Source organism: Natrix helvetica (genome assembly GCF_964273705.1).
Source record: "Natrix helvetica genome assembly, chromosome: 16".
In the NCBI taxonomy this organism is placed as follows: Eukaryota; Metazoa; Chordata; class Lepidosauria; order Squamata; family Natricidae; genus Natrix; species Natrix helvetica.
In genome coordinates this window covers 796,612-819,131 of record NC_138563.1, presented here as the reverse complement: position 1 = coordinate 819,131, position 22,520 = coordinate 796,612, and the positions used below count along the sequence as shown (strand labels likewise).

Below are 22,520 nucleotides of genomic sequence, written 5' to 3'. Positions count from 1 at the left end.
TCTTTGTGCAATTTTTTATGGCTTTTAGGTGTCCCCGTGGGAAAGCGCATACAAGAAAAGAGGAAAAGGGCTTCACACAGATTGGGGAGGGAGGGAAGGGGGCACCGGAAAGCACCCCAACCCATGCTAATCACCCGGGTCGGAGAGCAACCAACCGAGTCCCGATGGCATCAGAGCTGAAAAGGTGCCAACCAGCTTCCCTTGGTCACCTCCAGGATTAAACCAGCATCCTTTCCCTACTTTCCAAGAATGGAACAGTCCCTCCCCGAATCAGGGCTCTAATATTCTTAAAACAGGGACTGTTTTTCTCCTGGCAGTCTTAACATGATTGTCAATCGCCCTCCCCAAAAAGGGGATTTTTACGAAGAAGATTGTGCCAGCACAGTCTCCAAGCGCAGAGCACAACGTGGCCCAAAAGAAGCGTGGAAAGACAAACTAACCAACAAAGGGACCGGATGAGGAAGAGGCGGGGGGGGGGGGATGTCAGCCACCCCCACCCACCCCGCATTTCATTAATACTGCTTGTGAGAGAGATGAGAGAGAGACGCGTATCAAGGGAAGAAACACCGGGGGGGGGGGGCGGGGGGGAAGAGTTCTCCCCGGTTCACAAGTCACAAAACAGCCTCCGAAGCAGGAGCCTCTCTGACAAAATTCGGCTCCTACCACGTGTATAAATGAGAATACAAGGTAGGTATAAAAGATTACGTCATAGAATTAAAAACGAAAACGAGACCGGGGGCGGGGCTGACCATTTGCCTTCCCGAGCATCTTTCCCCATGTTGGATGTCGAAGGGGGGGGGGGAAATACACCCCTTCGGTTCCTTCTAAGATTGCTTGAATACGTCTCAGGGGGGGGGGGGTTCTCCAAAAGTAACGTCCGTTGCAGGCTGGCAGGGAGGCAGCCCCAGAGATTTGGTGGGGAGATGCAGCCTCTCAGTTTGCCTGTGTTCGTGACACCCCCATGAGGCTTCTCTCTCCCCCCCCCCCCCCACAGGAAGACTTGGGGGCTCTTTGCAAAAAGTCAGGGGGAGCGAAGAAGAGACTGCCCCCCCCCCTCTCCTCGCTGCTACACAGAATAATGTCCCGTCAGGGGCAGGTCGTCTCCCTCGCTTACTCCGAAAAGGGCGGAAACATATTCAGTTCGGGAAACTCTTCACTGCTGTAGTTGGTTCCTTGTTCCCCCAGCATTGACAGCATATCCTGGAAAGCCAAAAGAAAAAGGAGCAGCCATAAGCACAATCCGGAATAAAACAAGACCTGCGATTAAATTGGGGTAACTTGTGAAGGGTCCAAGAGATGAGGAGACCAACCGGCTCTCATCCCTCGACTTACGACCACAGCTGGGACTAGGATTTCGGTTGCTGAGTGATGATGCGGTCTTTAAGCACGTCACCAGACCCACTTTTACGATCGTTTTTATGGCAGTTGTTAAGCAAATCCAGCTAGAAGGTGATCCCATGACGGCAAGACCCTGCAACCGTCCTAAAGGTGAACCGGTTGTCAATAGTGCTTGAATTGTGGTCTGGTGACTCAGGGGTGTGTGTGAGACCATTGTAACGTCTTCTGAGGCCATTTTGATTTCCAGCCGTTGCTAAACAGATGGTCGTATGTCGAGGACGTCTTGCACAACCCTTCCACTCTCCCCCCCCCCGATTGCTTCTCATGGCTGGTCAGCTGACTCACTGGGAAGACCTCCGGCTGGGCAGGCTGCTGCTGCTGGACATGGGACTCGCCTGAGCTCTGCCATTGTGGCCAAACGCCGACTCCTTCTGCCGTCCGCGCCTGGAACGGGGCCGGATTCTGCCCGCTCTCTCCAGCAGCTGAGGAAGGATAGCAGTCAGTGAGAAAGACAGGCCTCGGGAGATCCAGCAAGGAAATGCCACCCAGGAAACAGAGAGGAGACGGCTGAGCCCCCTGCTACACAATGGGTGGAGAAACCCTCCCTAGTTTCTCAGGCTGTAAAAGAGACAGTGGGAAACTTGGACTTTCCAAATTGTTCATGCAGCCGTACTATAAAGGAGAATTAGATCAGGAAGGAGAACCCACAAGAGACCAAAGTGTCATGCCTGCAAGCCCTTTTCTTTTTGGACTTCAGGCCTGCCACACTTTCTACTGTGGGAAACTGGGGGGGGGGGATTATGTGGAGTTGGGTGATATGTAGCCATAACAACATTCTTCTTAGAAAAGTCAAGGTCATTTTTTGTCTCTGCACCTGACTGGAACTGGATGGGTGGGCTCTGTCTTCGTGGCAATGGAAGATCGGACCATGGGATGACCTTGTGGGTGTGGGGGAAAGATCTTGAACTTTCAACTGGGTGGGAAAACCTGGACGCTTTCAGATTCGGGTTTTCCCAGATGTGCAAACATGATATCTCTAATGAAGTGGAACTTTGAGGAGACTCAAGCCTCGGAGTTTTATTTCGTTGGGGGTGTTTTTTGGAACCCTGAAACAAAAGCTTTTTGGTCCCCTTTTCAACAACCGGCTCCTGGTCAGAAAGGCACAGCTAAATGGCCTCTGGGGTCCTTCCCAGCTCTGCAAAGAAGCTCATTTAATGATTGACCACGAAGGCGTCACAGCTACAAGGAGGCCAAAGTCCGCTAGTGGCTCTGAGGGCAGCCCAGGGAACTTACCAAAAGGGGCGTTCCGACCGGCAAGGTTTGGGTAGGGAGCTCCGGCTGGCGAGGCCGCGGAACCGGGATTCGGCATGGGGCCGAAGGAGGACGGCGTGGCCTGGAAGCTGCCCATGGCAAACGACGGGGGGCGAGTCTTCACTGGCTGGGAAGCCGCTGGCTGGAGGAGAATCGAAAAGCAGAAAGGAAGCCATGAATTTTCCAAACTTCGCCTGGAGCAATTAGCCTTTTGGGTTTCTAAGAGAAGCTCAGGCTGAGGAAAGGTGAAGAAGAGCCCAAATCAAAGCCCCCGCCAATGAGAGAGGCCTTGACCCTAAGGCAGACTGTTTGGGGAAGGGGAGGTGCAGAGGAAGAAAGAACAACCGAAGGAAGGCAAAATTACTTGGGCCGCGAAAGGTGGGCGGGATCCTGAAGCCCAGGCGCTTCCGGAGACCTGACTGGGGCTGGCATGGCGAGAGAGGTGGGGCAGGATGGGTCCAGCGGCGGTCGAGTGCGTCCGGCCAGGCTGCAGGACGTTCACTGAGGGCACCAGGCTGTTGCTGCTGTCAGGAGGGAAGAGCAGAAGAGAAGGAAGACCCTGCTTGGGAGATCCTGGCCACAACCGCTGAAGGGGAAACCCCCAGGGTGCCCCGTCCTCAAACACCCTCCCCCCAAATTCTCATCCTTTCGGGGAACGGACGGTGCAGCCTTGCCGGAACGGCTGCTTCATCGTAAAGGGCAGAGCCTTCGTGGAAGAAATGAGGAGGGCTGCGAGCCTTACCGGAAGCCCTCAGCCGGGCGGGAAGCCCCAAAACTGTTCCCTGGGGCGAAGAGGGGCTGGCTGGTGGGCACCGAGTTGGCTGAAATGGGCTTGGTCCGGTCTGCAAGAGAGAGCGGGAGACCCCAACAGGGATGTTTGATACAGGCGGAGTTTGGAAACTGCCCCCCATGGAAGGGAGGTGGCAGGAAAAAGGCCCTTCCCCTCCATCTCCCACCTGGGCTGATGCCACTATAGATCTCGCTGAAGCGAGGGTCCGGCTCCTGGCCGAAGAGGACCTCGGCCTTCTCCAGGGGCTTGCTGTGCTCGGGGCCAGCGGTGCTCACGGCCTGAAGGGCAGCCTGGAGAGAAAGAGAAATATTTACTCACCGCCTGCGCTTCCCGCCCGCACCGGCACCTTTCCCCCCCTCGGCCCCCTTACCTGTGGGTGCTCGTAGCTGGCTAAGCTTTCTCTCCCGGGAACCACGTCCATCTCCGCCGGCTGTGCTGGCTGTGCCCTAAAAGGCAGAGACTCAGATCAGGGAACAGCCGGGGGCGGTGGGTGCAGAGAGAAGCGGGCTCAGGGGCCTCCGAGTCCTCCAAACAGGCCCTTACCTGGCGGCCAGGTGTCCTGGGCCCATCTCCAAAGGCAGGCTGACATTGGGGCCTAGCTGGGGTCTCTGCAGAGGGTTCGAGCTGGCAGGGCGGGTGTCCTGGCCGGTATTCCTGCAGGGAAGGGGAAGGAAAACCGTGAGGCAGGTGGGCAGCCCCTTCGGGGACACGGACCACTCCAAGGAAAACCCTCCTCCTTGGGGGGCTCCTGAGGCAACATGGACTCTGTCGCTTGGTCTGCAGACCTCCCCCCTCCCCTCCAGCCCCTCTTGGTTCAGGCGCGGTGGTTTTTCCTGCCCCAACCCTGAAGCTAAAGAATGGAGATGTGGATGGAGATGCTTGGTTTTCCCGTATCGCTCTCTCTGCGCATCACTCAAGCCATGAAAGGATGACGGGAGGCCGAGGGGCACCTCCTGCTGGCTGACACCCCCCCACTCCCCGTGAGAAAGTCCCGCCCGCTCGCCCTGACGTCACAGCAGGCCGGCCAATCGCAAAGAAGCACGGCTGAGCCTCTGCAGAACGAAGGTTCTTCCCCCTCTTTAGCATCGGATGGCAGCTGTGGGGTGATTTCCCTGGAGTTTTTTTTTTGGGGGGGGGAAGCAGGTGACCAGGAAGCCCTCCTCCTCGAGGGGAAGGTGGGCGCAGGGGGCGGGGGAGGCGTCCCGGGTACGTACTTCACGTTGGTGTTGGTGCAGATGATGTACTCGATCTCGTCCGAGTACGGGTTCTGGAAAGTGAAGGAGCTAGTCCTCATCAAGAGCCACTCGCGGTTCTTGGATCGGAAGTGGAACATGACGGACATCACCTGGCCCTTTAACTTCACCACCTGGAAAAAGGGGTGGGACCCCATCAGATGCCGCCCAGGGTCTGGGGATGACCCGCAATGCCCCTGAGGGCCCCCCCCGGCCTTTGGAAGGGCCAAAAAGTTGGGGGGGGGAGGGAGGATGTGCCCTGCCATCTCGCTCTAAAACGAGGGGTCCCAAGAGACAATTGAGTCTCTTGGACTCACAAGGCAGAGCGCTCTACCTCCTGAAGTGTGTGTGGGGGGGGGTCTCCAAACTTGGCCCACTTTAAGACTTGCGGACTTCCACTCCCAGAATTCCTCAGCCGGGAAGTCCACAAGTCTTCAAGGTGGCCAAGTTTGGAGTCTTGGCGGATCCTGGGCCATTCCTTTCAACGGGTGCCTGGAAAGGCCGGAGTGGGTGAGGATGGTTATGGGGTGGAATGCCGTGTTATGGACCCTCTGCAAGCCCCTTCTCTCTCTCTCTCTCTCTCTCTCTCTCTCTCCAAGCCCTCTGCTCTCAACCTGGACACCCATGAGCCAATCCCAGCTGTGCTGATGGCCGACGTTGAGCTGCTGTGTGGTGGGTTTACCTCCTGGAAGCTGTTCCTCAACAGATGCTGGTCTTCAGGATGGCAGAACTCGACAATGTCCTTCCCCAGGAGTTCCTAGCATAGAGGAGAGACACCATTTGCAAAGCAGCCCCTCCCTCCATCCATCCTTTGGGGTCACGGAGGAGGAGGAAGCTCTGCCCCCCTGCCACCCATGGCAGAGTTTGCTTTGGCCATAGGGAAATGCCACTCCTCCAAACCCAGATTTTCAGAAGCCCCTTTCTGTCTGGGGAAAGGAGGGACCAAGCCTTGGGTGTAAGGTCAAGGTGCCCCTCGCACATTTGTGCTAGTCGCTCATCTCCGCTAGTCACCCCCCACCAAAAAAAGCTTCTTAAATGATACCAATTGTGTCTCCAGTATTCCTTAGATAAGTCAAATTTGATCTCCCCTTCGGCCCACCTCTCCGGTATTTCCGTGGCTGCTTCCACCACCCTCTGGGGTCCCTTCCTCGCAAACCTGGGGTCCCTCAATTCCGGTCCAAGTCAGAAGCCCCTAACTTTGCGGGAAAGCCCCTCCCCAGTTCTGGGACGCTACCTGGGGCTTGTAGCCCACGGTGGCCATGCAGCGGTGATCCACGAAGGTGAACAGCCCGTCCGTGTTGTGGCGGGAGATGAACTCGGTGGGCTGACATACGGTGTTCATGTCTGCGCAGCTGGGGGAGCTGGTGACCTGGGAAGGAAGGGGAGAAAACCCCAGTGAATTCGGGGGTGGGGGGGCTTTATCCTCCGGGCAACCCATTATCCCTCAGGAGCTTTGGAGAGTTTGGGGGGGGACGAGCCCCACACGGTTGCACCCCTCTCCGGCCTACCTGCAACCTGCCGATGGCCACCAGGCAGAATTTGCTGCCCTGCCCAGGATCCGGATCATCGTCGGGCAGAGAAACTCCTGGGAAGGAGGATTTGAATTCACAACCGATTCGAGTCAACCGGCTTCCAGAAGGTGACGGTTTGGGGTTTCTCTGCCCCCCCTCCCCGGTAGGTGTTTTTTTTTTAATAATTACAAAATGTCCGAAATGAGAGGGGGGAGCCAGGCAGCTGGACCGTGGCATGATTGTCAAGGGGTGGGGAGAAAGGGGGGGAGGCCCAGGTGAGTTACCTGCTGGGGGCCAAGCTTTGATGTAGCCCGTACAGTGGACGACCACAAAATGGGGTTCCCCCTCTTTGATGGCACCCAGCCCGTTCCTGGAAGGAAAAGAGATTTGACAAGGTTTTATAAGTGGCCAAAACCCAAATAAATAAATCTGTCCTTCTTTTGAAATCTGAAAGCCGCCGGGCTGTCGCTTTCCAAATGAACCCCCCAAATGGCACCGAAGACCCTCTTCTTTTGCAATCCCTGCAATCTCTGCTCTTCCCCTCCCCCCCCTTGCCTTTGCATTCCCCCCCCCCACCAAAAAACCCGATCCAGAGTAATTTTCCTCCTCCGTCATTTCCTTCCCTCCCTGCCATTTACCTGCACCGATTCCTCATGTAGCTGAGCCGGTTCATGGAGACGGGATCGACGGTTGCGTTCCCACATCTGCAGAACAAGGGATTAAAAAAGAAAAAAAAAATCCTGAATTTCAGCAAGAGGGACGTTGCCTGCAGTGGCCTCTACTGCACGGATCAGCTAAACCGGCAGGGGCTCACAGGCCCCCTCCCCCCTCCCTCAAAAAGGGGTCCTGGCCAGTGTTACACGAGCCCTTTCCTCTGCTGACCGAACTACCAGTCCTTGGCACAAAGCAGCCCAGTCCTTTTTCCTGTTGAACGGTGGCTCCTGTTTTCCTACTTGCATTTTACGTGCTTTCGAACTGCTAGGTTGGCAGAAGCTGGGACAAGTCACGGGAGCTCACTCTCTTACGCGGAGCTAGGGATTCGAACGGCCAAACTGCCAACATTTTCTGATCGACAAAGCTCAGCGTCCTTAGCCACTGAGCCTTCAGCACAACACACCTCATCCGACAGATGAAGGACCTACGGGACCCCATGCACATCCTCATGGACTGCTGACCCTCCTTCTTGACCGTCCCCGTCTTCAGATCCAGGATGCGGCCTGCAGAAGTCAAGCCAAGCCACAAAATGAGGACCGGGCTTCTTCCAGCCACCGAGATGAAGCGGCTGTCGGCTCTCCCGCATCTCACAACCGAGCTCGGCTGGGGGAAACCTACCGCTCAGCGCGTTCTCCGAGGTAGAGAGCTGTTCCCGCAGCTTCTCCACGTCGTCGGGGTGCACCTGGTCGTAGAGGGTGCTGCCGAACCACTCCGACTGGGGCTGGTTCAGGACGGGCGTCACAGAGTCGGAGACATAAACCACCCGGCCCGTCTCACAGGAGACGATGAAGAGGAAGCCGTCGGCCGCCTCCAGGATCAAGTGTTTCAGCTCCTGTGGAGAGAGAGAAAGTGAAACGGAGAGCGGGCCGGAGGCTGTGGCGTCAAAGGGCCAAGGAGCCTCCTCTGATGTGGGCGCGCAAGCAAGGCTGCCAACTCTCCTGCACCCTGGCCACACCATGGACCCGAGCCGTGGGCTCAAAGCAGAACTACGCAGCTCTGCAAAGGGCAGCAGAATAACAAAATAACAGAGTTGGAAGGGAGCTTGGAGGTCTACTAGTCCAACCCTCTGCTAAAACAGGAGACCCATTTTTTACATGCTTTTGAACTGGTAGGTTGGCAGAAGCTGGGACAAGGAACGGGAGCTCCCTCCGCTACGCAGCGCTGAGGATTCGATCCGCCGAAATGCCGACCTTTCTGATCGACGAGCTCAGCGTCTTAGCCACCACGTCCCTTAGAAGGCAGCATTGCAGCCTAATTCTGCCCACTGCCAGCAGTTCAATCCTGATCGGCTCAAGGTTGACTCAACCTGCCGTCCTTCCGAGATCAGTAAAATGAGGAACAATTTTGGGGGCAATAGGCCGACTCGGTAAACTGCTTCGAGAGGGCTGGAAAGCAGTGGGAAGCGGTTTATAAGTCTAAGGGCTATTGCTAGTTTCTTCTGCCCCCACCCTCTTTGCTCCGGACATCAGAGGTCACAAACGCACAACCGTCCAGCCCCATCCCACACCTGGTCGGTCAGGAAAGATGGCTTGTAGGTGCCATCCGTGGAGGTGTTCCCAGTGCCCCGCAGCGACTTCATGTGAGAGACGGCCATGCGCAGGATGGTCAGCTTGTCCGGCTTGCGGGCCAGGGCGCTGCAGGTGGGCACCATGTCAGAGAGCTCGGTGATGTAAGCAGTCATCTTGTTCCGGCGCCGGCGTTCGATCTCGCTGTGGTTCTCCCTAGGGATGGAGAGAGAAGCGGAGAGAAAGGGAGGCCAGGTTGCAAGAAACGGACAGGCTCAAAAAAAAAGAGAGAGTGAGTTGACGGGTGGGGAAGAGGAGAAAAGAGAACGGAAAGAGGGCCACGAGGTGTTAAGGCTTGGAAAGAGGATGCGTGCCGGGCATGCAGACAGAGAAGAGCAGACAAGATTTCGAGGAGCGTTGCAACCTTCCGCTTGAAGCAAAACACGGAGAGCCATCGCCTTTGGGGAGCTCAGAGAAAGGGCTTGGAGGACAACAAGGGTCTGTGAAGGGAGCCTCCAGGAACAGAGGCAGTCTATCCCTCAATACATTCCCCGCGTGCCTGATTTTCTTTCTATCTCCACCTGCAGCCTATTCGTAGCCTATTCAGGCCTCCTTCCTTTCTGGCAAATTCTAGGAAACAGAAGCAGGAAGGGAATGCACCCACTGCCTCGGGGCTGAAAGGACCATCACGACTGGGGAGGGGGAAAGGAACCCCTCCCCCCCAAAACCAGGCTTAGTATCATGGTGCAGAGACATCCCTCCAGGAGCAAAAACCTCGTTTGCAGCCGCAAAGTTTTGCAGAAGCTTTCCTTGCTGCAAAATCATCAACCCCCCCCCCAAAAAAAAGGTTTTACAAGCTTTCCAACAGGGGGGGGGGAGAAAAATTAGTCAATAAGGAAACCAGGACCTGGAAGCATGGAATGGAAGATGGATGTGGGTGGATGACGGAGGGAAGGAAGAGAAAGCTGTGCGGGTGATTTTTTAAAAAACAGGAAAAAAAAAATCAAAGTTTGAGATTGTTCTGGAGGGAGGAAATCTCTCCTTTCCTGGGCCAGGAGATCAGGGATGTGGGGCAGGTGGAAGGTCTGGGCTGGGGGGGCAATGAAGAGGAGGCAGAAGAGGCCAACAGGGGAGTGCTGGGGTGCTTTACGGCAGTTCCCTCCAACCTTGGCAACTGACTCGCATTTATGACGGTGACAAATAAGTCCGCGAAACCCAACCAGTTTCTGCCACAGCTGCAGACCCGCCTGCTACACTTCCTGTCGGCTTTTCACGGCTTCTCACGTCGAACCGAGCAGCTGATCCACAAACTCCCACTTTCCAGCCCTCGATTAAGGAAGAAAACGGAGAAGGCGATGGGAGAGGTGGGTGGAGGCTGTAAGGATGATGAGTGGGAAGCAGAAGAAGGGGGAGGGGAGGGGAAGTGAACAAACTGTGGTTTGTCATGCGCCGAGAATCCAAAGCAAACCTTTGGCTTCCTACCTCGCCAATCTTTCCTTATCCGCCGAGCTCTGCTCGTCATCAGACCTAGAAATAAAACGGGTGAGCTAAGCTAAAACTTCAGAGGGGGCGCAGGTGGGTGTTGGCCTCCCAGGCCGAGAAAGAAGGGGGGGGGCAAACTTATAGGCCTGGTTGTCACCGGAAGAAGCCCAATAGAAGAGGAGGGGGTCGGCATGCCCCAACAGCCCTAGCTGAGAGACCGAAGGGGCTGCCAAGCCTCACAGCGCAGAAAAGAGAGGGGGGGGAGAAAGGAGAGAAAGAGGGAGGGGAGGGGCGGATGGATGGATGGATGGAGCCAGGAAGGTGCAAAGGAAGCTGATTTTCAGCCACAGAGAAGCTTATTTCAGGAGGTGGGAACTGAACCAGGGGGCCAAACTCTGCCCCTTGCCCCAAAAGGCTGAGAAACCACCTTCCGTACAGAAAAATACCAGAGAAAAACAAGAATTCTTCCTGAAAAGAAGATTGTGGAATAAGACATTTGAGTCCCAGGCCCAGCAGACTTGATTTTATGCCTCTAATGTGGCATTTTCTCAATCTCAGCAGCTTTAATAGGAACGGATTTCAACTCCCAGAATTCCCCAGCCAGCCAGGAGGCAAAGGCCACCCCTCTTAAAAGCTGCCACTATGGCCACTATTCCATTTCCAGGGCCTGGCTGCTGCACCCGAGATTTTGTTGCATTATCTGTCGAACGTTTTGACGGGCATCTTAATGGGGAGCAAAACATAAATAACAGAGGACAACTAAAAACATCACCAAGGCTCAAAATGCTTGGTGGCTGATTTGCAAGCCCGGCTGCAACTATGCAGAAATCAGGGGGAGGGGAAATAAAAATAAAAGCCAAATCCCAAGCGATTTCCTCAAACTGACAAATAGAGAGGGGGGAAAAAAGGAAGAAGTTTGCAATGAACTTAGGTGCTAGCCAACCGTAAACTATAAAAACACAGCCGGATACCAGCAGCCGCTCTCTTTCCCCAGCCAACCACTTCGCAATTGGAAAAGGCCCGGCGCTTCCCTGCATAATATTAAAAGGTAGCGAAATATGAAAGGCTCCAGCCTTGTTTTAATTAACTCGGCTTCATTTCAAGGCCAGGTTGGGGACTCCAGCAAGCCGGTATTTTCCAAAGAATCGGGGGAAGGAGACCTGCTTACATCCGAACGCGGGAAACGCCATCCCGCTTCTTTGCAGAAGAGGCTCAAGGAATCCCCCGAGGCTCTTCTCCTCGCTGGGTCCAAATTCTTACCTAGCGAACCGCTCTTTGTCCGTGGAGAGCTGGTCGTCCTCGCACCTAGGAGAATAAGGATACCGTGAAAGAGTCAGCGGGGTGGATTTTGACGGATTAAAACAAAAACCAAACAGCTTCCTGGCCGAAGGTTCTTTGACACCTTCATTTCTCTCCGAATGGAGCAGCCCTTAAGACCCTTATCCTCTCTCTCCTGCACTTGCTTTAACAAGACTGTCACTGGAGGACTTTAAGAAGGGACCGGACAGCCATTTCCCTGGAATGGTCCAGGGTTTCCTGCTTGAGCGGGGGGGGGGGGGGGGGGGGGTTGACTAGAGGACCTCCAAGGTCCCTTCCGACTCTTGTTAGTCTGTCAGGAGGAATTTCCTGACGATTGACCAGTGGAACAGCTTGCCTTCAGAAGTTGTGGGTGCTCCAACCTGGAGGGGACTGGAGGACCATTTGTCTGAAATGGTGTAGGGGTATAAGGGTGGGGAACCATGGCCTTTTTATGCTGGCTCAGGAATTCTGGGAGTTGAAGTCCACAAGTCATGAAAGACACATGGTTCCCCACCTCTGGCATAGGGAGTCCTGTTTGAGCAGGGGGCTGGACTAGAAGACCTCTTCCAGTCCTATTCTTCAGTTCTACCTCTATAACTTCCTTGCCAGGAAATGGAAACGAAGCTCACCTGAGGAATTTGCTGTTCCCTTCGCCATCTTCGTCAAACTCCAGCCTAAAACGCAACATCAACAAAATTAGGGATGGCGGGCAAAGTCCTTCCAGGTCAGGCCCACCTTTGAGTGGAGAAGGTCCCGCCTCTTCCTTTGCCCGTTATGGGACCAAACCACACGGACCCTTCCTAACGTACCCCGTCCGCCGCTTGTTGCTCCTCTGGCTGAGGCTTCCTGCGGCTGGTCCCGACGTGCCTGAAGCTGCCCCCAAGGGAGAGACGTCCGATGCCATTTCTGGAAAGACGGAGAAACAGGACGGTGGGCAATGGCAAGGACCGTTTCGGGGGGGGGGGAGCTGCCCGTTTATTTATTGAATTTATTTACCGTTCAACGCATAACGAAACGACTCTGGTTTTCACTTAACTCGCTTAACAACAGAAATGCTGAACTCAACTGTGGTCGTAAGCTTGAGGACTACCTGTATTACATCTCCAACATACAGAAACAAAGTCAAAGACTGATTCTTTCTCCAGAAAACTAAAAAGGGCAAGTTAATTAAATAGTTTCAGTTGTTATATCCCGTAAAGATATTACAAACTCGATAGGAGGAAAAACCCTCAGTCTGATATCAACCGGTGGTTCAATTCAGTAGATTGCACGAAGAGGAGGCAGGAGAGAGACACGTGACCGATAATTACTATTAAGCCGTATCCGAAGCAAGATCTAACTTTTTTGCCTTCCATTTGAGTAGAGAAAGAATCACACCAGTTCTCTGGACTATGGAAATGAAGAAAACACGCAAAGACGCTGAGGTTTAGCTAGAACTAACGGCTTGCTCCACCCCACTTGAATCCTAGGAAGAAAATTGATAACACATGGGGGGGGGGGAAACAACAACTCTGCAAACTCTGCACTGAATTATGAAGCGCAAAGAGATGAAAAGAACTTTGCAGCAGGAAAAGAAAATTAAGCAGCTAAAAAGATGAAAAAACTATCTGGAATCAGAAGAACACAAGGGATCCGACACCAGATTTTCCTAGAATGTCTCTAAACAAGAAAAAAAAAAAACCACCACAATTTCTTCCCAGAGAAGAGTTTTAACTTCATTTGATTTCCTGGCAGGAAAAAAGAAATGCAAGATTTGGACTTTTGAGAGAAAATACCTCGACTGCACAGACAACGCCAAAAAGGGAAAAGAAAAAAATCTATCTATTTTTGCTGCACTTAATGATAAATATTTACGGGCAGACTCCCCTGGCTTCAAAACTGAACTGCAATATGAAAACAAAAGCATTCGGAGTAGCAATTTTGCAACAACAAGAAATCCTCCATATAACCACCCTTTCAACATAAAACACGCTAGTTCTCAATCCTCCTGGCTGCAACCTCCCCAGCTTCTAACACCAAGCGCAAAAGGGAATTTTTAAAAAACAAACAAACCTACAAATGCTCAGTCAAACCTGGGACTTTAAATCCGCGGCCGACACGATCCGAAGCTCTTTTTCCAGAATGAGAATATTTGCAAATATTTGTCTCCAAAATCAGAAACAAAACTCCCGAGGCCTGCCTAGCGCTGACGTATTTTCCTCCTAAAGAATTTCCAAAATAATTCTGTACACCAAGGCAGCTGGGGGTGTTATTATCTCACAAGGATCCTCTCTATGAAGTTTGAATGATGACAAGCGACGTCAAAGTTGATCCTATCTCAAACTAAAAAGAACGAAGAATTACTGAGGCTCGATTAAAAAAAAATTCTGAGCCTGGAGGGCATTTTTATCAATGAATTATGCTTCCATGCATCTTTGTGGCAAGAGTTTCTGAGGACGGCAAAAGGGCTGGTTAGAGAAGTAGAAAGTCTGGCTAGCTAGCTAGCTAGACAGACAGACAGACGTGTCTCAACTTACAACAGTTCATTTAGTGACAGTTTGAAGTTACAACAGCATTGAAAAAAGGGACTGTTTCCCACACTTATGACTGTTGCAGCATCTCTGGGATGCGATCAAAATTGAGATGCTTGGCAACTGGGTCATATTTAGGACAGTTTGCAGGGTCACGTGATCCCCTTTTGCGACCATCTGACAAGCAAAGTCCACGGGGAAGCTGGGTTCACTTAACAACCGTGTTCCCAACATCTGCAGTGATTCCCTTAACAACTCTGGCAAGAAAGCTTGAAAATGGGGCAGAGCTCCTTTAACAAATGTCTCAATTAGCAGCAAGAAGTTTGGGCTCAGCTGTGGGCGTAAGTCGAGGACCGCCCGTACAGGAACACGCTCTTTCATTTCTCTTAATTCTGGGGCAAAACACCGTTTAATTCAGGCACCGTATGGATTTCGTATTCAAAGCCAGGAGGAAGCAGAGGGGAAAGGAGGAAAAAAAAACCCAGATTTTGCAATCAGGCTTTGCAAAGACAGCAGAGATTTAATCAAGCACAGCAGCCCTTCCAGCCAAGCCGGCTCCCCTCCAGAAGGACCCAGAAGCCACTGTTGCTCTGGCTGGGAGCGATGGGACTCGGGGTCCTGCTCTGTCTGGGAGTGACGGGACTTGGGGTCCTGCCCATGGGGACCAGGAAGCCAATGCTGCTGTCTGGGAGTGATGGGACTTGGAGTCTTGCTCTGTCTGGGAGTGATGGGACTCAGGGTCCTGGCCATGGTGAGAAGGACCAGGAAGCCAATGCTGCTGTGGCAGGGAGCGATGGGACTTGGGGTCCTGCCATTGGGGAGAAGCGCCAGGAGGTCACCGCTGCTCTCTGGCTGGGAGCGATGGAACTTGGGCTGGAAGGAGCCCTTGACAGGAGAGGCTCCAGACTGTCTTCAAGGGCCGCTCCACAGGCCATGCAGGGGGGCAGTCTAGCCCCATGCACGGCTATCCTGGCCCTTGACAGGGGGTGACCGCTCCTGCTGTCCTGCCAGTGCCCGCACAGCCCCATGGGGATCAGCCAGCCTTGGCCCGGCGGCTGGGGGTTATGGGACCATCTCGGGGGGGGGCAACTCTTCTGGATGGGGGATGATGGAGCTGGGGGTCTCCCCAGGTGGGGAACCACGGCTGGGGAGGATGGGAAGGAGGGTCTGGAAGAGTCACGGGGACGCTGGCTGCGGAAGATGGGAAAGGGAGTCCCGCAGCAGGCAAGGAGGCCCCCTCCTAAGACCACCACCCCCGTTTCCCCCGAGATCCCCCCCCCACTCACCCTGCTCCGCGGCGGCGGTTGCCATGGCTACACAGGCGGGCGCCCCCCCCGCCCCGACTCCGCCGCCCCTCCTCGCTCGCGCCAGGTCCAAGATGGCGGCGGCGGGCTAGCCCTGCCGGGGCGGAGCCTAGGGGGCGGTGGCTGGAGCCATCGCGAGTTCCCATTGGCTCGGCCCGCCAGAGAGGGCGTGGCCCAGGGAAAGCCGTCGCCGAAGTAGGGGGCGTGGCTCAGAAGTAGGGGGAAAGGGACGCCGCGGGACGGGGGCGGGGCGACGTCACGGGCCAGCAGGTGACGTCGCCTTAAAGGTCTCGCGTCACGCCGTTGTCATTCAAGGACTGGGCTGGGATATGGCCTCCCATCGTCCCCTGCCCATCACTACAGGGCCCATTTGCCCCAGCCTAACCAGTCTGGCTTGACCTATTAAAACTCAATTTGCTTTGGTGCACCACGCGTCCCCCTCCTAAGGGAATCCCTTGGACAGCAATCTCCATCATCCTGAGCCAACATGCTTGGGGCTTCCTTATTTGCAAAAGTTTGGGGGCAACAACATCCCTGGGCTTCCCCCAAGAGAAGGGAAAGCCCAGCTCTGCACCCCCCCCCAAGGACAGGGATCCTTTGGGCTGGAGGGTTGGGAATGATGGGAGTTGTAGTCCAGCCCAAAGCTCTCCCCTCCTTTACTGTGCCCAGCCCTCGGATTGTGGCCACCGCTGCCAAAGGCTCTGCAGGGACGACCCTCCCTCCTTTGCTTTCTGCCCTGTTGCCGCGGCAAACAAGATCCAGACGGACTCCCAAACATTTGGGGTGGAGGGAAGAAACCCGTTGCCACAAGGCCTTTTGCACATGCTCAGGAGCACCGTCCAAACGTCTCATCCTACCAGACCTGCTTGGCTCCTCCTTGGACAGCAGCGGGGGAGGAAAACAGATCCCCCCCCTCCAGAGGGGACCATCTCTGGCTCCTTCTCTCCCTTCCGCAGGGACGGCAAGAAACGTGATACGGTATTGCAGCCCCACCTTCTGAAGTATTAATGATATTTCCAGGGGCAGCTCGGAGGAGCCGGAGCAGCTCAGCAGAACGGACCAGTTTCCCTGGTGCGGCCTGGAGCCAAGGCCAACCAGCAGCCATCCCCCTCCCTGGCTCTTCGGAAGGGCAAGGAACAGCCTTTGGGGTGCCAGGCGTGGATTCCCTGTGGATCTTCCCAACAAGAACCATCCCTTTCCTTGCAGCACAGCCCCCACGACCTTTTGACCAGGTTGGTGCCAAGCAGATTTAACAGATTAACAGAGTTGGAAAGGGACCTTGGAGGTCATCCAGTCCAACCCCCGCCCAAGCAGGAGACCCTACACCATTCCTGACAGAGGGCAGTCCATTCTCTTCTTGAAAGCCTCCAGGGATGAAGCTCCCACAACTTCCGGAGGAAACTTCTGTTCCATGGGTTGATGCCTCTCACTGTCAGGAAATTCCTCCTTATTTCCAGGTTGAATCTCTCCTTGGTCAGTTTCCATCCATTGTTCCTTGTCTGGCTTTGGAAAATAGCAGACGAAGCGTTATCCAGGCTATGGAAAGTCCCACGACGGAGCCATTTGTGGACGTGGACCAAGGCATCTGCCTCGCCTTCCTCTCCCTGATGGGTCTCTTCCTGCTGGCCATGATGGTGAGGTGCGCCAAGCTGATCGTGGATCCTTATACAGCCATCCCCACCTCCACCTGGCAGGAGGAGCCCTTGGACTGATGGCCTGACAGTCACGGAAAGTCCAGGAAGGGGGAAAAGAAATGGCGATCCCTTCGTCTTACAAATCTCTCTTGGGTTTGGGGTTGGACTAGGAGACCTCAAGGTCCCTTCCAACTCTTGTTATTCTGTTGCGGCCTGCAGGAAACGCAGGGCCAAACTGATAGATTTGGGGACTGTTGTTCCCACACAACCTCCTTTTTCAACGGGGAAAGTTGGTTGCCTGAAAGACTTAGGTGGGGATGGTCTGTGATAACCGAAAGCGGACCAAGAATTCTGCTTTCTCTGCTGTCTTCGACTTCCTCGGTGGAGGCAGACATTTGGACTCCTGCTTGCAACCCAAAGTACATGAGTTTTTGCTTGCTGATCGTCTTCTCAGCCACGATTTCATCCAGGATGACTGAAGTTGGCTTTTCTTGCTAGTCCGAAGGCTCTCGGTAATTTTCTCCAAGGTCCCCATCATTTCATAGTCTTCCTTCCTTTGCTCACAGCCTCCCAGGACCACTGGAAGGGCCTTAACCTTCCTGGCCCTTTTCGGGGGGGCTGCAGAGGTTGAGCAAAAGGGGGCAGATGATTTGCAGGGAATTGTCAGGGCGGGGGGAGAGAAAACCCACCCGGGAGGGAAAGGTTCGAAGGCACGGCTTCTTTTCTCTGTCTGTGTCCAGGTTTAGAGTGGAGAGAGACAATTCCCACCTCTGCTTGCAAAATGTAAGAGCAAAATAATAAACTATTTTTTCCTCTCTCCAGCGTTTCTCTTTCATTCCTTTCCCTATGAATACTCTTTTTTCATTGATAACTGGAATTTTATTTGTTAACTTATTCGATCTGCATATAAAGGTATTCATCACAACTCCCTCTTGGACCAGGGGTCCCCAAACTTGGTAACTTTAAGACTGGTGGACTTCAACTCCCAGAATTCTCCAGCCAGCATTTGTTTTTTTTAAAAAAAAGCAAAACAAGAGAGCCGAGCATGCGCAGTGCTTCTAATGACTGAAGGGCGGGGCCTCTCATTCTTTCGCCCACCCAGGGCTGGGCAGTGCGCCTGCGCGGCTCCTGCGCGGGGGGGGAGCTCTCCCTCCCTGCCTTCTTCCCAAGGGCGCATGGGCACATCTTCCGAGCACGAGCGACGCCCCGCCCCCGGAAGCACGTTGAATGGGTTTCCTGTCCTGCCTAAACTGCCCCCCTCCAGCCCCCCCCGAGAAGCCTAATTGGGTTCCAGGCAATATAAGACCCCCCCCCTCCTCTCCCGCCCCCCGGGGGAGAAGGTGAGTTGGGGAGAGGCTGGGGTGCGGGGGCTACAGGGGAAGCCGGGGTGGGGGGGGAGGATGAAAGAGGAGGGGTCTGCAGGGGAGGGGGGGCACAATGCAGGGGGTGGCAAAATGGGGAGCAGGGAGGAGTGAGCAAACTCAGGTGTGCCCCACCTGGCTCTGCCTGTTCCTCTGGTCTTGGACTACAACGCCTATGGGGCTCAGCCTGCATGGACACAGCCATCCCAGGGACAGACTTGGCATAGAACTAACCCTGGTTTGTCTTAATCTTAGCTAAAGGCGGGCTGTGGCTTTGGGGGGGGTGCAAAGCCCAAGGGAGAGTCGGACATATTTAGAGCCGAAGCCCCCCACCCAAACTGGAGGGTCACTCTTGGGGGGGGGTCTTCCCAACAGAGGAAACCCCCCCCCAATGTTTTTCAGCTACCAACTCTCATTTGCCTTTTTTCCTCCCAACTGTTTCAGGCTCTGCCGCCATGGCAGAGTCCGAGGACATTTTAGAGCTCCAGCGGGAGGTGATGGAGGAGATGGGCATCTCCCTGGAGGACCTCAAGCAGCTGATCGAGGAGGAGCTGGAGAAATCGGAGTACATCAAGCAGCGGAAGGAGGAGCTGGGGCGCCTGGAGGAGTCCGTGAAGCAGAAGGAGGCGGAAGTGGCTCACGTCGACCAGCTTCTTGAAAATGCCGTGAAGTAAGCAAAATGGCTTGGCCTCTGGGTGAAGCTTTGCCTTTCTAAAAAAGCTAGCAATTCAAAGCATAAAGTCCACAGGCGGTCCTCAAGATACAGCCCTAACGGAGCCTGCTCCTCGGGGCCCTAAGTTGTGACGATCATACATTGGGTTGAAACTTCAACCCAACCATCGAAACATCGAAACTGGGTCATGAGTAGCCCCCAAGGTAGGCCTCTCATGCCTTCCAGAGGTTTGCTAAGTGACCAGTCATAAACCAAGGATTTGCCTGTAAGGGAGGGGAAATATTTCTATTGAAGTTCTTATCTTAGTTGCCTAAGCCTCATCCACAACTCAGGTGAGTAACGATTTAGCAACAGGGCTGGTCCCCCACGGCTGGAATGGTGAAAAAATAACACGGGATGCATGAAACATTTCGAAACCCCTGTCCAAAATGCAGGCAGCCCTCAACTTGCGACCAAAGTCGAGGCCAAAGTTTTGCTGCTAAGCGAGACGGATGTTAAGTGTAATAATAGAAAATATCTGAAGCTCAGGTTTTCAATTTTGGCAGCGGCTTGCTCTCCCCAAACTTGTTTCAATTTATTTTCTGAAAGTTTTATTACCAGACTGGGTAACGTGATGTTAAGTGAGTTTTGCCCCCCTTTTACGACCTCAAATGGTCACTAAACAAACTCTTGTAAGCTAAGAAGCACCTGTATTTAATCCCACTTTCTAGAAAGCTGACACAAGCTCTGATTTTCTGGTTCTGTCTTAATTGAATTTACTTTCGTTTGCCTCCCAGAGCGGTGGATAAATGCGAAGTTTTGGTCAAAGACATCTACGTCAATCTGGGGCTGGAATACCGAGAGACGGACTCGGATTCGGAGAACGGTTCCAGCAAACCCATGGAAGTGATCGAAATTCCCGACGAGGATGATGATGATGACGTCATGAGCGTCGACTCAGGTTGGAGGCCGCTTGGCTTTTTATCCATCACTTATTATCTAACTGGGATTGTTTAAAATTGTGCTTTGAAACCTCACTGTGATCGTTTAAAGTCATGTTTTGAAACTAATTGCGATCGTTTAAAATCATGCTTTGAAACTAACTGCGATCATTTAAAATTGTGCTTCGAAACTTAACTGCGATCGTTTAAAATCAGGCTTTGAAACTAATTTCAAGATCATTTACATTCATACTTTTGGGCTGTATTTAATTTTGTATTTCCTTTCCATTGTAGCAGATCCGAATAACAAAATTGCAAAGGACCAGACCCTGGTAGGTTTGTGGGACCAGAAGGGGGAATAACTGCTTATTAACCTAGTTAGGAAAAAAATAGCCCAGTTAGAAACCTTGTTTCCCAGTTAGAGAGAAGAGTGGGCATTTTCCAAAAATGCTGTGAAATAGCTCTTCTCTTGGGAGGAAAAAAATTAGTTTACAGGTAGTCCTCGACTTACGATCGCAATTGAGCCCAAAATTTCTGTAGCTAAATGAAACATTGCTTAAGTGAATTTCGCCCCATTTTACGACCTTTGGTGCCAAGAGTTGTTAAGTGGATCACTGCAGTTAAGTTAGTCACATGGTTGTTAAGTGAATCCCGGCTTCCCCTTTGACTTGAAGGCCGCAAAAGGAGCTCCCGTCACCCCAGGGCACTGCGACCGTCGTAAATACAGTTGCCAATTGTTTGAATTTTGATCCCAGGACCATGGGGATGCTACGTTGGTCGTAAGGGTGAAAAACAGTCCCTATTTTCAGGGCGGTTGTAACGATCACTAAATGGACTGCTTGTACTTTGTTCCTGGGGATGCCACTAAGCGAGGACTGTTCAGTCCCCAGCTGAAATCCTGCTTTGAACCACTTTTGGCTTGGAAGCTTGGCAATTGTTCCTCTGTAGTTTGATAGGTGAATAATAATAGCAATATCCAGCGAGGATAATATTCTTCGCCTATCAAACCTCCAGAGCCGAAAAGATTTAACTTGGCACCAACCAACGGCATCGAGTTAAGCTTCTCTCCTTCCTTTTTCCAAGATGGTCTCTGTCCCTTTCCTGAATCCCTCTCAGCTTTTGTCCTTTTTTTCAGTGAGCAAATCAAACGGATTTCCCTTTTTCTCTTTCCCACCTGCAGCTCCGAGAAGCCATGGCCGCCATGCGGAAGTCGGCTCAGGACGTCCAAAAATTCATGGATGCCGTTAACAAGAAGTCGGGCAGCTTGGATTCCCACAGGGGTGTGTGCTGTACACAATTGCCCGGGGGGGGGGGAATAAACAGTTTTGGGGGTCTCTTCGATATCCAGATCTCCTCAGGATTAAGAATTTTCTGTTTTCAGTTTTCTGACCGAGGCTTCCCGAGAGCCTGAAGCCAATTCCTTGTCCCAACCAAAACCCCTTTTATTAATTGACTGTGAATTCTGCTCATTCCCCTCCAGCAAAGTCTTTCAAGGGAGGATTTACGGTCACAGACCTTCTCTGGCTTGGAGAACTGCCAGGCCGATATCTGCAACACTTGGCCAGGAGTCTCAGAGAGTCACGAACCAATTGAAGCTAGTTGGGTGATCTTGGGCCAGTCATTCTCTTTCAGCCCTGGGAAGCAGACAATGGCTTTTAAAATATTACACACACACACACACCCAAAAAAAAACCTTTATTTTTTCCTGACAGGTTTACAGCAAGTTGGCCCTGGCTGTGAACTTACCCACGAAGGTGACCTCACCGTTGGTGATCGTATCCTAGGCAAGAAACGGACCAAGACGTGGCACAAGGGGACCTTGATTGCCATCCAGACAGTGGGTAAGGGCCCCTCCGTCCCCCGGGGTCATAGCGGGCCTGGCCAAGCCTTGTTTGAAAAGACCCTCGCTAAGATTTGCACGCAGAGAGGTTGCCAAACCTGACACGAATGCACAAGCCATCTTCTGAAACTTCTTTGTGAGAAAGAACAGAGAAAGGGGAGGGGAGGGAAAGGAAAGGAGAAAGAAAGGAAAGGAAGACGAGAGGAGGGAGGAGAAAGGAAAGGAAAGGAAGAAGAGGGGAGAAAAGGGAAAGAAAGGAAAAAGAAAGAAAGAAAATGTGTTGGTTTAATATTAACCAGGTATAATTTTTCTCAGCATTGACCCACATCCTATGTTTATTTTCCTCTCTTAATTTCATAATTTCTCGAGATCTACAATTGGAGCCCTTCTCCAGCCCACCTACTCTATTTATGGGGGAAAAAAGGAACCATATGTTTTGAACAGACTTTTCTCCAGCCAGTGATACGTCTTCCTCTTGACCAGCTGTCTCCGGTCGTCCTGAGGACTAGAGCCTTGCTTCCCATTCAAACTAACCGTCCCTCTTTCCTTCCCTTAGGCCCTGGGAAGAAATACAAGGTTAAATTCGACAATAAAGGCAAGAGTTTTGCTGTCGGGCAACCACATCGCTTACGACGCCCACCCGGTGCCCGAGAGGCTGCACGTCGGAAGCCGCGTTGTGGCCAAGTACAAAGATGGCAACCAGGTCTGGCTCTACGCAGGAATTGTGGCCGAGATGCCCAACGTCAAGAACAAGATGAGGTCAGGGCAACCAGTGGTTGGGTTTTAAAAACAGGAAGGAGGAGGAGGAGAAAAGTCAGTTTGTGAGAACCGGGAAGGATGAAGGTGACGCGGTGGCTCAGCAGCGAAGACACTGAGCTTGTCGATCAGAAAAGTCGGCGGTTCGAATCCCTCCCGCTGCGTAACAGAGTGAGCTGGGAGTTTGATCTTGGGATAAAAACAGATACTTCTCTCTCTGGGCACAATGAGAATATATCTGCTGAACAAAACTCCATACTGGCAACAGGAAAGGCATCTGGCCAGTAAACATTCCGCTAGCGCCATTCAGTTGCCCAGATTCCGCCCCACAAGGGATTAT

The 22,520-nt window shown here is 53.1% G+C and overlaps 2 protein-coding genes across 3 annotated transcripts in view; one reads left to right on the top strand and one right to left on the bottom strand.

Moving 5' to 3' along the window:
• Positions 1-15,125, bottom strand: ARNT (aryl hydrocarbon receptor nuclear translocator). Of its 2 annotated transcripts, XM_081967807.1 has the most exons (22): positions 14,979-15,125; positions 11,992-12,088; positions 11,812-11,856; positions 11,144-11,188; positions 9,884-9,928; positions 8,404-8,617; positions 7,515-7,728; positions 7,300-7,399; positions 6,821-6,886; positions 6,467-6,552; positions 6,180-6,256; positions 5,906-6,040; positions 5,354-5,428; positions 4,654-4,805; positions 3,983-4,093; positions 3,810-3,885; positions 3,606-3,729; positions 3,392-3,491; positions 3,014-3,173; positions 2,632-2,791; positions 1,684-1,820; positions 1-1,200 (listed from the first exon to the last, which is right to left on the bottom strand). In XM_081967807.1, the coding sequence occupies exons 1-22, from the start codon at positions 15,001-15,003 to the stop codon at positions 1,111-1,113; spliced, it is 2,334 nt and encodes a 777-aa protein (XP_081823933.1). In that variant the 5' UTR covers positions 15,004-15,125; the 3' UTR covers positions 1-1,110. The 2 variants fall into 2 exon arrangements, with proteins under 2 accessions (XP_081823933.1, XP_081823934.1); XM_081967808.1 differs by lacking the exon at positions 9,884-9,928.
• A 2,986-nt stretch (positions 15,126-18,111) lies between these two features.
• SETDB1 (SET domain bifurcated histone lysine methyltransferase 1) overlaps positions 18,112-22,520 on the top strand; it is a 15,361-nt gene continuing 10,952 nt past the window's right edge. Inside the window, 8 exon segments of the mRNA XM_081968047.1 lie at positions 18,112-18,229; positions 18,436-18,661; positions 19,441-19,604; positions 19,879-19,916; positions 20,765-20,864; positions 21,297-21,425; positions 21,981-22,027; positions 22,029-22,185. Of these exon segments, the coding sequence (XP_081824173.1) occupies positions 18,447-18,661; positions 19,441-19,604; positions 19,879-19,916; positions 20,765-20,864; positions 21,297-21,425; positions 21,981-22,027; positions 22,029-22,185 (850 nt within the window). The 5' untranslated portion in view covers positions 18,112-18,229; positions 18,436-18,446.

Bases quoted from the DNA above. Each gene is read 5' to 3' on its own strand.
- ARNT (XM_081967807.1), bottom strand. From the start codon at position 15,003: ATGGCAACCGCCGCCGCGGAGCAGG. The intron at 11,189-11,811 runs GTGAGCTTCGTT...TTATTCTCCTAG, and splicing joins GGGAACAGCAAATTCCTCAG to GTGCGAGGACGACCAGCTCT. The intron at 6,257-6,466 runs GTAACTCACCTG...CCTCCTTCCCAG, and splicing joins CAAAGCTTGGCCCCCAGCAG to GAGTTTCTCTGCCCGACGAT.